Source organism: Cajanus cajan, chromosome 8 (assembly GCF_000230855.2).
Source record: "Cajanus cajan strain Asha chromosome 8, NIPB_CcT2T_4, whole genome shotgun sequence".
Lineage (NCBI taxonomy): Eukaryota > Viridiplantae > Streptophyta > Magnoliopsida > Fabales > Fabaceae > Cajanus > Cajanus cajan.
The window spans coordinates 6,546,804-6,561,846 of record NC_138524.1 but is presented as its reverse complement, the minus strand read 5'-3'; the positions used below and the strand labels follow the sequence as shown (position 1 = coordinate 6,561,846).

Sequence of the window (15,043 nt, the reverse complement as noted above, 5' to 3'; positions counted from 1 at the left end):
ACCGACCTGTATCATGTGTGTCTAAATTTGATGAAGAATCACTGGAACATGTTGTTGGGGAACCAAAAAGTATCGTGTTGAGCGACGTTGACCCTCAACTGTTACATTTTCCTCACATTCATCTAAGCTCAGAGCCATGCATGATGCATCCTTCAACCTATAACATCAATCAATTGGTCCAAAGGTTTGGAGATAGCTCCAACCTCGTAGCAGACACCAGAACCAGATTAAATGAATTGTATTCATGAGAAACAATGATGTATCCATTAAACGCAGACCAGACCCACAACCTTTGCAATTATTATTATTGTAAGAAAAACAATAATAGAGTCATAGACCCACCACTAAAATCAGCGAGGGAAAAAAAACGAACCCGTAGGAGTAGGATGACTTGAGATGAAAATTCCAAAAGTAAAGGCAGGTAAAAGAGTACCTGCTTTGCCATGTTCTTGTCATGGCTAGCTTTTCAATATTTCAGATGTCAGATCAGATTTCAACGTAGGACTCGTCATTTTCTCTTCGTTTTGTTTTGTGCTGCAGGCCAAAGCTTGATTATCAACAACACTCAAAAGTTACTATCATTTCATATATCTGAGGTTAAAGAGAGAAATTATAGGCCACTACTTATCCATCACTACTGCTATTTACATAAGTATTATTATATTTTTTAAATTAAAAAAAACTTTATCTCATGCAATAATTAATGAAATTAACACTTCATAGTTTCCAACAATCTAGCTAGCAATTACCCGGTTAGAGGATTGCGGGCAAAAATGTACATCTAATTAATTAAATAATAATGATAATTAATGAAAATTACGCATGAGTTGTTTGATGATAATATATTATTTAAAGTTATCATGTGGTTTTAAGTTGTTTAAATTTAAAGAATATTACTTAACATATGTGTGTCCGAATAAAAAAGAGAATAAGAAATTGAAAGAATATATATTTGTGAACAAAACAACTTGTTGATAGAAATTTGCACTGGAATTAAAGAATTTGGATAATGTAGTCGTTGGAATGAGTCCACTAAACCGAACCAAGTCGAATCATCTATTTCTAGGTCCAATATTTTTTTTTTGTGAAAATAAAATAAAATAGGTCAATTTAGTCTGATCCAACATATTAGCAAATTGAACCAAAACTACAAAGCAAGTGACCTCTAAAAATATGGATCGTATCATACTAGTTCACATATATGTATAACTCATCCAACTGGGTCAGTTTCCCATCTTATCCTTAAAGGCTTAAAGCCCACAGGTTATATGCCTGTAAGCATGGGCTGTTCGTATGGCCCAACTAAATTTGGGCATGAAGCATTTATTATTTTATTTTTTCTGTTTTTGATGGTACATTTTTTAGGTGGATATTTTGTACAATGTTATTGATTGTAGTTAGTAAACTTATTTAAAAAATATTTTTTCATTAAATATTTTTATTTTTTATTCTGAAAGTACCGCTTTATATGAGACAAATACCCTTACTAATCCCATGCTTTATAAGATGCCGTTTAGAACTAGTTTTCACGTATTAAAAAGTAATTATTAATTTGGCTAAAAGTTTAATTTCTAACTATTTTGTGTGACCTTTTATCTTTACAAGTAAGGCTATGGTACCCACAAAATTGTGTGATGTGGAATGCAGACAGGCAGGCTGGTGAACACGAATATGGTTTTGTTCCCAAATTTTCGGCTAGTAAGATACAATCCAGTGGGTTGAAAATCCAGAACGAAAATTGAGGCCCATAATAAAAAGGGTGTGAAGGATAGAAGAAGTAATGGGAGCGCCAAATTTGGAGTGGGCCACAATTAAGTTTCACCTCACGTTTGATTTGGCAATAAAAGAAACAGGCTGTATCCGCGGAGGCACAGATCGAAGGGGACACGTGTCGCGAGGGAAAAGGAAATGGATGGTGGTGATGCGTTTAGAGGGTGAATGAAAAGCGGTACTTAAAAAAAGTCCTGAGAGGGCGTTGTTTTCCGTTCATCATAAGTTTTGAACCCAAAGAGCGGGCAGCTGAGATCGGAGAACTCTCTCTGTCTTTGAAACGCCATCTCCATCTCCTTCAGGTCACTCTCTCTTCTCTTCTCTTCTCTTCTCTTCTATTCGCCGTTAATTATCTCGCATTATGCTCTTGCCTGCTTCACTGCCTCTGATGATAGTTATTGTTCAATTCTGATTTTCATGTTCTTATTCACACGTGCGTTTATTGAATTCATGCAATCGGTGTTACGATTATGGAATTGGTTGCGTTTTTAATGTTATGCGCAAGTCTCTTTGATGAGATCGAAATCTGAAAGTGTATTTTCGTGTCTGGTTGTGTTTGTATATACGTCTTGTTAAAATCAGATGAACAAAGTGAGCTGCTGAAGCTTCCTGTTCGGTTCAACCGGTTCTATCTTTTTTCTTTTTTTTCCAATGAAATGAAAAATAATCATATAAACAGTTTTTATGAAGAATTTAATATCGATACGCGGTTAATGAAAATGGTTTTAGTGTTCGTAGGTTATGTATGACGTTTAATGCATTTATCATAAGAGTCAAATATCACAATTCAAGATTCTAAACTTTTACAGGATCATCGTATTCAAATTAAATTGAATTCATTTTGAATATTGAAAAAAAGAAGGTTTCTCACATGTATTGTCTGATATGAACAACAATGATTTTGATTTGTGTTTATAACGTTTCATATTATATTTTTTGCATCACGTGAAAATTGTGTTTATCTGTCTTTCAATAGATTTTTCCAAATTTTGACGGTGTTCTATCGGATTGATATATTCTTCACTTACATTTTCAACTTCACGAATCTAATCTTTCAAAAGTTTTTTTTATTAAGTTGAATTATGATTTTTTTTTTCGAAAACTAATCACCATCAGATGTGGAACTGCACTTTATGCAGTTCAATTATCGACTATAGGGGATCCAATTCCTGTTCTATCTATGTAAGGTGAATCTAGATTCTATATAGAGAGAGGACCAAGAATAAGTTTGCTTAGATTTGTTTCATTTAATAAATTAAAAGTTTTTAATGCATTGATTAAGTCTACAAATTTTTAAATAATTTGAAAACTATTTGATATTACATTTCATTAAATAATTTTTAATTTTTTTTTAAATTTGCAAACTTGATCTATGTATTCAGAACATTTAATTCAATGATTGAGTTATTGAGTGACATAAGTTTATGTAAACTTATTTTTAAAGTAGTTAATGAAATGAGGTATTAAATAATTTTTAAATTCTTTTGAAATTTGCAAACTTAGATCTATGTATTAAAAAAAAACATTTAATTCAACAGTTGGATAATTAATATTATTGAGTGAAATAAGTTTAGGTAAACTTATTTTTAGAGTAAGTAAATCCCTTCATATATATATATATATATATATATATATATATATATATATATATATATAAAGAGAGAGAGAGAGAGAGAGAGAGAGAGAGAGAGAGAGAGAGAGAGAGGATTCAAATGATATTGATGTAATCGCTCAATAACTTTCAATTAAATGTAAATTTTGTTGATCCAATTGCTGAATTATAACTTCATATCACCTTGTATCAAATTTTGTTAAAATTGAATAACAATTTGAAGGCAATTAAATTATTGATATTTTAGTATATTTTGAAATGTATATATTATGTCAATTTAATTTTATAAAAATAAGGTATCAAATCAAGGACGGAGCCAAGGGGGGACCTACGGGTGCCACGGCCCCCCCAACAATTTTAATTTTTTTTTATATACATATATATTACTATATGGCACCCCCTATTTTTAATATAAACTCATATGTATAATTAAATGAATAACCCAAATTTATTTTTTTATTCAACTTTTGGACTTCTGGTACGGCCTGCTATGTGGTATCACTTTGGAATTTATTCTCGGCCCCCCAGTATTGAAATCCTGGCTCCGTCCCTGTATCAAATCATCTTTGATTAATGTGAATTTTTGTATATATGATCTAAAAATAAGGAATTTTCAATCTAACGATAAGTTTTTAAAAATTCATATTTAATTAAAGGTTATTGAACCGTGTAATAATTGGTAAAAGTTATACTGATGTCATTTGAACCCTTTTCAAATTTTTTAAACATTTGCAAACTTAATTTATGAATTAAGAATTTTAATTTTAACAATTAGATTGTTGAAATTTAATATAGAACATGAATTATTAAATAGAATAAATTTAGGTAGGCTTATTTATGAAATAAATGGATCTATCCTCGTGTGTATATATATATATATATATATATATATATATATATATATATATATATATATATATATATATATATATATATATACACATATAAAATTGGATGACTGAGGCGAAGTGAAGTTATCAAGGAAAAGAATCATTCCCGTGATTTAGACCTCTTTATATCCTGAATTCTGTTAACATTATGTTGTAGCAGGGATCACTCTAACTGATGTTGCATGTGAAATGTCTTAGTTCTCATTGTGCTGAGAGATTTTTTTTTTATTTTTTATTTTAATTTTTCAGCTCTTTAAATAAAAAAAATGGCAGACGGTGAGGATATTCAACCACTCGTCTGCGATAATGGGACAGGAATGGTTAAGGTATGATATCTGGTTGGTTTTATTTCTAATATTGTTTTGTTTCATAAAGTGATTGACTAGTAATTTTTGCATAAATGTGAATGGTGCCTCTCAATTTCTATTGATTTACTGCGAGTCTACTTTGTTGCAATGTTTAGGCTGGATTCGCTGGGGATGATGCTCCAAGGGCTGTGTTTCCCAGCATTGTTGGTCGTCCCCGTCACACAGGAGTGATGGTTGGCATGGGCCAAAAAGATGCATATGTTGGGGATGAAGCTCAGTCCAAGAGAGGTATATTGACTCTTAAATATCCCATTGAGCATGGAATTGTGAGCAACTGGGATGACATGGAGAAGATCTGGCATCACACCTTCTACAATGAACTCCGTGTTGCACCCGAGGAGCACCCAGTTCTTCTCACTGAAGCACCTCTCAACCCAAAAGCTAATCGTGAGAAAATGACCCAAATTATGTTTGAGACCTTCAATACCCCCGCCATGTATGTTGCCATCCAGGCTGTTCTTTCCTTGTATGCTAGTGGCCGTACAACTGGTTAGTCATTACTTCTTCAAGAATTTTATTCTGTCTCATCTATGCTACATTCTAAAGATGTTGAGCTGGTTCCTAATCTGACTAAGTAGTAGAGCTGATTTCTCTGAGGTTGTCTAACTTTGCTCGTTTCCTTCACTCTTGTTGAATTAATTTGTGCAGGTATCGTTCTTGACTCCGGAGATGGTGTCAGCCATACTGTCCCCATTTATGAGGGTTATGCTCTCCCTCATGCCATCCTCCGTCTTGACTTAGCAGGACGCGATCTCACTGATGCCCTAATGAAAATCCTTACGGAGCGTGGTTATTCATTCACCACCACAGCCGAGCGTGAAATTGTAAGGGATGTAAAGGAAAAGCTGGCTTATATTGCCCTTGATTATGAGCAAGAGCTTGAAACATCGAAAACTAGCTCTTCTGTTGAGAAGAGCTATGAGTTGCCTGATGGACAGGTCATCACCATTGGTGCAGAGCGTTTCCGATGCCCTGAGGTTCTCTTCCAACCATCCATGATCGGAATGGAAGCTGCTGGCATTCACGAGACCACTTACAATTCAATTATGAAGTGTGATGTGGATATTAGGAAGGACTTGTATGGAAACATCGTTCTCAGCGGTGGTTCTACCATGTTCCCTGGTATTGCTGACAGAATGAGCAAGGAAATATCAGCTTTGGCCCCAAGTAGCATGAAGATTAAGGTGGTTGCTCCACCTGAGAGAAAGTACAGTGTCTGGATTGGTGGCTCTATCTTGGCTTCTCTCAGCACCTTCCAACAGGTAGACATTTTGTTGCTATATTCTAATACATCATCATAATGGATTTTAATTCTTGAAATTGAGCAAATGTGTAAAGAAAGTAAAATTAATTAAGATTAGGAGATATTTTAATTGAAATCAACGCGATATATATCCTTACTTTCTCACTTTACACTTTAAAAGAAATAAATATAGTGCGAGTTGCATCATGTGGGGATACTAATATTAGGACTTGGGTGTTTGAAATGCAGATGTGGATTGCAAAGGCCGAGTACGACGAGGCTGGTCCGTCAATTGTACACAGGAAATGCTTCTAAATGCTGCTGCAGGTGGCTTTTTTGAAAGAAAATACGGCGTCCTCGTTTTATATTATAAAATGTGTTGTTATATCAATTAACTGAGTTGATGGCTGAGTAAATTCATTCATTTTTGTTTTATTATTGGCAATCGTTGAACGGTTGATATTTAGTTTTAATTCTAAATCAACGCCTTTCAACTTATAATTGCGTCCCCATCTCTTATTGAATCGGGTCCTGAATACTTAATATCCCATACAGATTTGGGCATGACATTTTATAAGTGTTAAGCGAAATGATAAATATGAAGTTTTATATATATATTTTTTATAATAACGTATGAAATATATATTAATTTTATTGATGACTAATATTTATTTAAGAATTTGATTAGTTATTATGATAAGTTATTAGTACTATTCAAATTAATAATTTATTGGTATGAGTTTTCATAAATGAATATTTTAAAATATAAATATTTATAATATAAAATTAGATTATAATTTATTTAAAAATGACATGTTTAATTATATTAAACAAATAATATAATGTTATATAACAAATCTTAAATTTTTCCTTCAATTTCTATACTATAATTTGTTACAAAGTGTTATATAAGTAACTTTGAGGATTAAAAGTGATATATTTTCAAATTAGAGAAAGCAAAATAGGATAAAGTTTTTAAAGGACTAAATCTAAACTTGAAAAATTTTATAAAAATCAAAAACATATTTTACTCTTTTATGAATATAATACATAAAAAAAACTAATAATAAAAAGATTTTATAATCGTATCATGATTTTACAATCGTATCACAATTTTATATTTAAAAATGAAAAAATAGGTATATAAGTTATAATTTTTTACTAAAATATATTTTTAGTTCATGTATAGTGAGAAAATTTTGATTTTAGTACCTATAAATATATTTTTTGTTTTTTTTCATCCATAAAAATTTGAAATTATACTTTTAGTCCATATTATCATGTGATCATTTTTAACTACTTATGTATTCATTACAAGATTAAATGATCATCTTAAATGATATTATAATTGTATGTGATATTATGTTAGCATATCACATATGTAAAAAAATTATAATTTTTTAAAATAAATGTTATTTATCAACTTTAAAATAAAACATTAGGAACTAAAACAATAAATTTAGATTTTAGAAGATGAAAAATAAAGAAAAATATTTATAAAAACCAAAATCAAAATTTATTCATTTCAATCACAACTATAATTCATCTCTATATCATGTTAATTTTAGGCAATCTGTCATTTTTAAATGACTTACCTATTTTTATTTTTATACAATATATTATTCAACTTTGTATCATTTATAAAAAAAAATATATAACTTTATAAACAATACTTCACAAATCTTACTTCTACATGTAAAAACAAACAAATTTAATGTAAAAGATTAGTTTAGTAAAGCAAGATAGATCTCGCATATGATAGGTTGTAGGTTTGAGTGACTTGTCCTTTTCAAGATAAGCTAAATGTGTACATATTTTTCAATTTTGGAAGTTTTAACTATCATGAGTTGTGATATTATTTCCTTTACCTAATTTTTTATTATGTAGAAAAGACTTATTTGTAGTTCCTAAACTACAATACAATCTTTTATTTATAAAGAAGGACAAATCTCATTATATGATATTTGCCTAATTTTATTTATGATGTCTTATTATAATTAATAAAATTTTATTATAAACATAATTACAAATTTTTATAATGATATTTTCTTAATTATATATATATATATTTTACCATTAAGAAATTTTTGAAGTAATAATAGAGACTTTATTAATATTTATCATTTTTCTTTATCTCATTTGTTAATGAAGCATTTGATTTTGTGAATTTTGGAGTGGAAAGAATAGAAGATATTAAAATTTTAGATCCGTTTGGAGGAGAAAATAGTTTACATGGGATCCACACAAAAATAACAATTCTTCCAAGCATGGACGGTTTGGAGAGCAGAGAATGATTTTTTAAGTATATAAAGTTAAGTCGCCTTTATTTTCTCTCTCTTTTTTTTAAACCAAATAAAAACATAAGTCTACACAAGGTATTGGGTGTATATATTTCATTTTTAAACTTAGTCTGTTTCAATTAACTTTCAATTCTACCAAAATCAATTACAAAATATGGTTAACGCTAAAGTAATAAATAGTCTTAACTCTTCAAATTTCACCATAATTTTTTAAGTTAAAATTGATTCTAGGAGTTATCCAAACTATATTATATTGCAGAATAAATTACATTACTTTTTCATAAGAGAGTATTACACATTTCTTCCTTCCAGTATTAAAATATTTAATTTAATTTATTTAACTTAATGTGATTAAAATAATTACACTCATCTTTTAAATAAATACAAATATTATACTACTATTTATTCATATATTAAAAAGTAATTCAGATTACATTTTTATTTTAAGAGATACATATCTTTCATTTTCTTATTATGTTAAAAATATATAGTTTATATATTTAACTCAATGTAACTAAATTATGGAATATTGTAAGGTTACCTTAAAATGAACGAAAAAAAAAACATTGATGAATGAAAAGGCAAAGGCAAAAGCTAAGGTTGTTTCCTCTGGACCACACAACACAGACACAGAAGAGAAGACAGAAGAAGTGAGACACCACACGGCATTCTAGTCAGTGCAAAAGTCAAGCCTTCCCTTTTTGAGTGAAGAGAAAATGATCACTCAAAATTTTCCATTTCCCACTGCTTCTCACACTTTTCCTTCAACAATGGACGTTTCTCAACCTTCACAACATGCCTTCTAACACCCCACATCATGGCCATGGATGAATATCAATGTGATCAGAACGTCCACGTGGCAGTTGGGAAGTCTATCAAGAAAGCTTCAACTTTGCTTCAATGGTGTTTCACCCATTTCAGCAAAGCACAAATTCGCTTAATTCATGTTTACCAACCTTCTACTAAGATCCCCACACTATGTAAGTCCTGCTCCGGTCTTTCATATTCATCTGTGTACTGTGTGTACTTCTGAATTTGGATTTTTTTTTTTCCTTTAAATTTTGCTGTGCCAATTTAGCTCTATTTCTAGTTTGGTAGGCATAAGGTTGATAATTTATTCATTTAAATATAGTATATTGGTTATTGAGAAATTTTCATCTTATCCCATGAAATGATTCATTTAAAGTTGAAATGTTATGCAGTAGGAAAATTGCCAGCATCCCATGCTAGTCCCGAAGTTGTGTCTGCTTATAGAATAGAGGAAAGAGAAGAGATCAAGAGGCTTATGGAGAAGTACTTGAGCCTTTGCCGTAAAGCTAAGGTATGCATGTATCTCTTTGCGTGTTTATAGTCATGGCAAATAAGAATTTAGAGCTTATCATTTTAATGCTGATGTATGTTTTTTCGTTATGGTTGGTTTTTTCTTAATTTCATTTATGAAGGAAGGAAGAAGTATGTATTAGTCACATTTTTAAGACCCTGTTAGTTATCATTCTGTTTTCAATTTTTCATGTTTTCTTCCTTCAGAATATGTGAATAATTATAACTGAAATTTGTTTTTGTTGAAATTATCACATGATGTACTCTATATAAAGCAATTTGTGGGAACATGGCAATTGTTAATGGTCTTTGTTAAAGTAATTTCTTTTCAGGTTAAGGCATCCAGTGTCATAGGTGAAGCTGATCAAGTCCAGAAAGGGATTGTTGATTTGGTTACTGTGCACAATATCAGGAAGCTTGTTATTGGAGCAATACCAGAAAAGTAAGCAATGCATTGACTGCCTATACATTCTTTTAGTCACAGGGAATTTTTTTTTGATCCTAGGAATGACAATAACTAACAACAAGGTTAGATTTTAAGATCCTGTGCATACTTTCTAAACCTAAATAATTGTTCCCCGTGAAGCCTAGACAAGAGGACACCGCATGAGATGGTTTCACAGGAAACAATTATTTACGCCTTAATAAAGTTGTCTAGTTTGTATACATTCAACTTGGTTTATTCACTCATGTATTCCATTCTAGTTGACAGGTTCTTATGGATCAGAAAATTTGATGTTATTCTGTTATGTATATGTCTGTCTTTTCTATAGAGACAGACATATCAATGCCTTCCTCTGCTCTTATAACTTGAACCATACTATCTACTTCAGTCATTTCCTTTTTAGTTTTGTACCTTTATTTCATAAAAGGGGTGAATAAATCTTTCCTTTTATAAAAACAATGGAAAAATGCAGTTGCATGAAAGTCAAAAGGAATTCCAGCAAAGCAAACTATGCTGCTCAAAATGCTCCTCCATTCTGTGAAATATGGTTTGTCTGTAAAGGCAAGCACATTTGGACAAGAGAAGCTTCTGAAACTCCTCGTTCTTTGTCTTCATGTGCTCAACCTAAGACTACAACTGCAGAGGGTTTGAGCTGTAGATCTTTTCAATATGGCACAAATGAATTACTCCATTCAGAATGTCTTCAATCAAATTCCACAATTATTGCAAGAAATATGGTTCAGAGGGAGATCATTGAAACAGAAGCTACTTTTTCATCCAAATCGTCCGGTTGTAATAGTCATGGTTCTCCCCAACATTCTGCTGGTTGGTATTTAGATACTCATCCAGAGTTTGAGGAAGAAACAATTGATAGTCAACTTATTGAAGCCAAAAGAGAAGCTAATGCGGCAACAGACGAGGCTCTTGCAGAGCTGTTGAAGAGCAAAAGGTTGGAAGTCAAAGCCACTGAAGCCATAAGTAAGGTAAGCATAACATAGTCTAAAAGTTCTGGACTTTTGATAGCACAGAAGCTTATTCACCTTGTTCTTATAATAAGGAAAGCCGCCAGAAAAGTTCTTACTTTCCATGAGGGATCAAGTATACTTTTTACATATCTAAGAAGCATTGATAACTTATTCCATGAAGATTCAAGAGAGAAGCCATCTGCAAGATACTGGGATTCTGTAAATTAATTTTTCTGAAACTTAAATGTTTTCTAGTCAAAATTCAATTTAAAGTGCCAAAATTTTATTGTTGAGGAATTTCAGGGACAGAACGCAATGCGAATTCATTGCATATCTTGAACTTAATGACTAGTGATGATATGTAATGTATAGTCTTTTGCTAATTTTTCTCAAGACTTCTGTTCCAACACAAGTTACATATTCTTTCTTCAGGTCAACTTGTTTGAATATGCCCATGCACAAGAAGTAAAGCTCAGAAAAGAGGCCGAGGATGCACTAAGAGCAACAATACAGGAGCAACAGATGTTCTTGGATGAGAAAGAAGAAATTGATAGTGATCTGGAAAGGATCATGAGAAGTATTTCCCTTCTAGGAAGTTGTGCACATGAAACCAATCATAAGCGAGAAGAAGCTGCAAATGAACTATTACTAATTCAAGCATCCATCTCAAACCTGCGGCATGAAAAACAGCAAATCAGGCGACAGAAAATGGAAGCCCTACACTGGCTTGAGCGGTGGAAAAGTTGCGAACAAGTTGAAGCAGATCACTGCAATGGGGTCATTGGCTTTGCTGAAGAATTCCCTGAGCTTTCTGAATTTTCATTATCAGATCTTCAAAATGCCACATGCAATTTTTCTGAGAGTTTCAAAATTAAGGAGGGTGGATATGGTTCTATTTATAAGGGCGAAATGTTAGGTAGAACAGTTGCTATAAGGAAGCTCCATCCACACAACATGCAAGGATCAACAGAGTTTCATCAAGAGGTCGGTTCTCCCATAACAGTCTTTCTTCTTTTGAAGTAGATGTCTTAAATTCTTTAGAGCTTGAGAGGATCAGTGGCTGAAACATAATTTAGAGGCTTTTGGATTTTTAATTGGTTTCACAGCTAGGACATCCACAATTCATCTCCTATCAATCCTTTAAAGTTAATCAAACTATCTCCCATGCTAGCTTGTCTTACAAACACAAGTAGATCTAAGTCCAATCCTATGAATGTATATCCTTGACATAATTTGGCATGCTCTTGATTTTTATAGATTAAATACCGCCTAGTTAGGTATATCTACAAATACACTCATTGAGGAAGGTGTGCTTTTTCCGAAGCAATTTACACAACCATAAATTTTCTTCAAGATATAGTTAACAATTTGTTCTCGGTATTTTTCTCTTTTTACAATATTAAATGCTTTTATGGAGAAGGACATTAAGCTTTTCTAATGACTGGGTCCTGCAGAAACAGCAAGAAAAGCCTTATCCCACTCGGTGAGGTCGGTTAGATGGATCATAAGATGCTATTAGGCTCAGTTAAAGACTAAATCCTCAAAGATATTATTCATCATAAGATCCCTCTTAACAACTTCCTTTATGTCCCTCTTGGTTTCCTTCTCCCCTTTCTACAAGATTAAAAACCATGCAATCTACTCTCCTCATTGATACTTCTAGTAGCTTTCTATATATGTATTCAAACCACCTTAACCGAATTTCTATCATTTTTTGCTCAATTGATGCCACACCAATATCTCCTTGCATATAATCATATCATTTTTTGTGTAGCCACACATTATCTTAACATTCTCACTTATGCTACTTTCACCTCTTTTTTTTTTTTTTTTTTTTCTCTTTTTGTCCCTTAAAAGTCCAATATTCTCAAATAACTCTAGATATATATATATTTTTTTTCCATTTTATCCATTCTGCTTGTATGACATCCTCATTAATTTCCCATCATTTTTGTAAAATTTATCATAAGAACTCTTCCTATGGTAACATTGCCAATCCAAAGCCTGGGAAAAGGAGGGCTGTGTTAGGCCATGCCAAGAAATTTTGGCTTGCTGTCTGCCCTACTTATATTTTGTTCTATTAATATTACAAGTTTATTTTCAGCCCTTAGTTGATAATTAAGGCTGATTCATGATACAATTGTTAGAAAAGAATAATAACTGCTAATATTATTTATAATATTCAGCCCATATAATAGAAAACAGAATAAAGGCAGATTCCCTGTTTAACATGCCCTTGACAGTCAATGTAAAAGTGGTCAATATATCAAACATGGACTGGATCATGCACACTTCTGAAGCATCAATGAATTCCTCAAGGTTTTTTTTTTTTCAAACTGCAAGAAGCCAAGAATACATTAATAATTGGGAACAAAATACTGATGACTGTCAGAGGTTGCCTCAGCCTTTTCTTTACCTTTAATTTTGGCTACGAGATGTTTGTTTGTCATATATTGATGCTAAGTCTATCCAACAAAACCATCAAAATACTCTTCTTATTTATTTCACCATTTGGAATGGTTATATGAATGAGAACAAAACAAATCAATGGATTGTCCTTCTCTATCACCATTCACCATTATAACGAGTTAAACTGTCCTCATTTTTCACAAGTGGTTTTAGTTACAAAATTACATGAATTCTATGAACTGTGAATAATGCATTTTTGGCTTCACAAGTCATTCTATCCTCTAATTTCCCCCTAGCATACAAACTTTGAGTTTTATCTTTAAATATTTTCTCTTTTTCTTTCTTGGCTTGACTGTCCAGCATATAGACGTTTGTTTGATCCAACTAAAGTTTATGCTTGTGTGCCAGGTTCAAGTTCTTGGTAGTCTCCAGCACCCTCATCTATTAACTTTGCTAGGTGTTTGCCCTGAAGCCTGGTCACTTGTATATGAGTACTTGCCCAATGGAAATCTCCAAGACCACTTATACCAAAAAAGCAGTCTTCTCCCTTTGACTTGGAATATCCGAGCACGGTGGATTGTCGAAATTGCTAAAACTCTCTGCTTCTTACATTCTTCCAAACCACAAACTATTATCCATGGTGGTTTGACACTCGAAACCATCCTTCTTGACTCTTCATTTAGCTGCAAGATATGTGAATTTGGGTTCAGCAGGCTGGTGAAAGAGGAGTCACTTTACCTTCCTAGTTTCTGCTTCAGCACTGAGCCAAAGGGTTCTTTTTCATATACAGATCCCGAGTTTCACAGAACTGGTGTACTAACACCTAAATCTGACATATACTCTTTTGGAATCATCATATTGCAACTCCTCACTGGTAGGACTCCATTTGGATTAGCTGGTGAAGTACGCAGAGCAGTTTCAAGTGGAAAATTGTCCTCAATTTTGGATTCTTCAGCTGGAGAGTGGCATTCCACTGTGGCAACACGATTGGTTGAACTGGGATTGCAATGCTGCCAACTGAATAGTAGAGATAGACCAGAGTTAACACCTTCTCTAGTGAGAGAATTGGAGCAGTTGCATGTTTCAGAAGAGAGACCTGTGCCATCTTTTTTCTTGTGTCCAATCTTTCAGGTAACTGTTCCTTTTTATTGTTATTTATACAACTAGGTTTAGTAGTAATATTAATGTAATGACTTTGAAATAAATACATGATATAGCTGATGAAGTAACCAGTGCGAATAACTGAACTTTAATCATTATGTCAACCTGAAGAGAAGCCAATTTTGTTTTTACAAAATCTTCAGTTATTGTATTTATCTGGCTCATGTTTATTTTGTTGGTTCATTCTTCAGGAAATAATGCATGATCCTCAAGTTGCAGCAGATGGATTTACTTATGAAGGGAAGGCCATAAATGAATGGCTGGAAAATGGGCACGAAACATCTCCTATGACTAATTTAAAATTGAGTCACCTGCATCTCACTCACAATCATGCACTTCGACTTGCTATCCAAGGCTGGCTTTGCAAATCCTGAAGTTTCATTAATTCATTTTTCAATGTTGTAAATATCTACATATCTAATTTTGCATAATTGTATTGCTTTTCATTATTGCTTTCTAGCTCAAATCAATGATCGTTAAGGGTTTAATGGTACAGGGTTAGTTGGTTTCAATTGTTTGTGCATTGCTGAATCAGTCTGATAAGTTGGGATTGGCCTATT

General features: G+C 32.4%; 2 protein-coding genes across 3 annotated transcripts; both read left to right on the top strand.

The window, feature by feature from the left end:
* The first annotated feature begins 1,915 nt into the window (after window positions 1-1,915).
* On the top strand, window positions 1,916-6,318 carry LOC109798310 (actin). The gene is made up of 5 exons (XM_020358530.3): window positions 1,916-2,072; window positions 4,522-4,598; window positions 4,736-5,129; window positions 5,289-5,902; window positions 6,133-6,318. The coding sequence occupies exons 2-5, from the start codon at window positions 4,539-4,541 to the stop codon at window positions 6,196-6,198; spliced, it is 1,134 nt and encodes a 377-aa protein (XP_020214119.1). The 5' UTR covers window positions 1,916-2,072; window positions 4,522-4,538; the 3' UTR covers window positions 6,199-6,318.
* A 2,470-nt stretch (window positions 6,319-8,788) lies between these two features.
* On the top strand, window positions 8,789-14,995 carry LOC109798636 (U-box domain-containing protein 33). Of its 2 annotated transcripts, XM_083062612.1 has the most exons (7): window positions 8,789-9,163; window positions 9,386-9,504; window positions 9,836-9,945; window positions 10,421-10,931; window positions 11,346-11,897; window positions 13,731-14,453; window positions 14,675-14,995. In XM_083062612.1, the coding sequence occupies exons 1-7, from the start codon at window positions 9,001-9,003 to the stop codon at window positions 14,855-14,857; spliced, it is 2,361 nt and encodes a 786-aa protein (XP_082918738.1). In that variant the 5' UTR covers window positions 8,789-9,000; the 3' UTR covers window positions 14,858-14,995. The 2 variants fall into 2 exon arrangements, with proteins under 2 accessions (XP_082918738.1, XP_082918739.1); XM_083062613.1 differs by lacking the exon at window positions 8,789-9,163 and having other exon boundaries at window positions 9,822-9,945.
* Window positions 14,996-15,043: the final 48 nt, after the last annotated feature.

Coding starts and splice junctions, on each gene's coding strand:
- LOC109798636 (XM_083062612.1), top strand. CDS start 9,001: ATGGCCATGGATGAATATCAATGTGATCAGAACGTCCACGTGGCAGTT. Junction 9,164..9,385: donor TACTAAGATCCCCACACTAT/GTAAGTCCTGCT, acceptor AATGTTATGCAG/TAGGAAAATTGCCAGCATCC. Junction 9,505..9,835: donor GCCTTTGCCGTAAAGCTAAG/GTATGCATGTAT, acceptor ATTTCTTTTCAG/GTTAAGGCATCCAGTGTCAT.
- LOC109798310 (XM_020358530.3), top strand. CDS start 4,539: ATGGCAGACGGTGAGGATATTCAACCACTCGTCTGCGATAATGGGACA. Junction 5,130..5,288: donor TGCTAGTGGCCGTACAACTG/GTTAGTCATTAC, acceptor TAATTTGTGCAG/GTATCGTTCTTGACTCCGGA. Junction 5,903..6,132: donor CTCTCAGCACCTTCCAACAG/GTAGACATTTTG, acceptor TTTGAAATGCAG/ATGTGGATTGCAAAGGCCGA.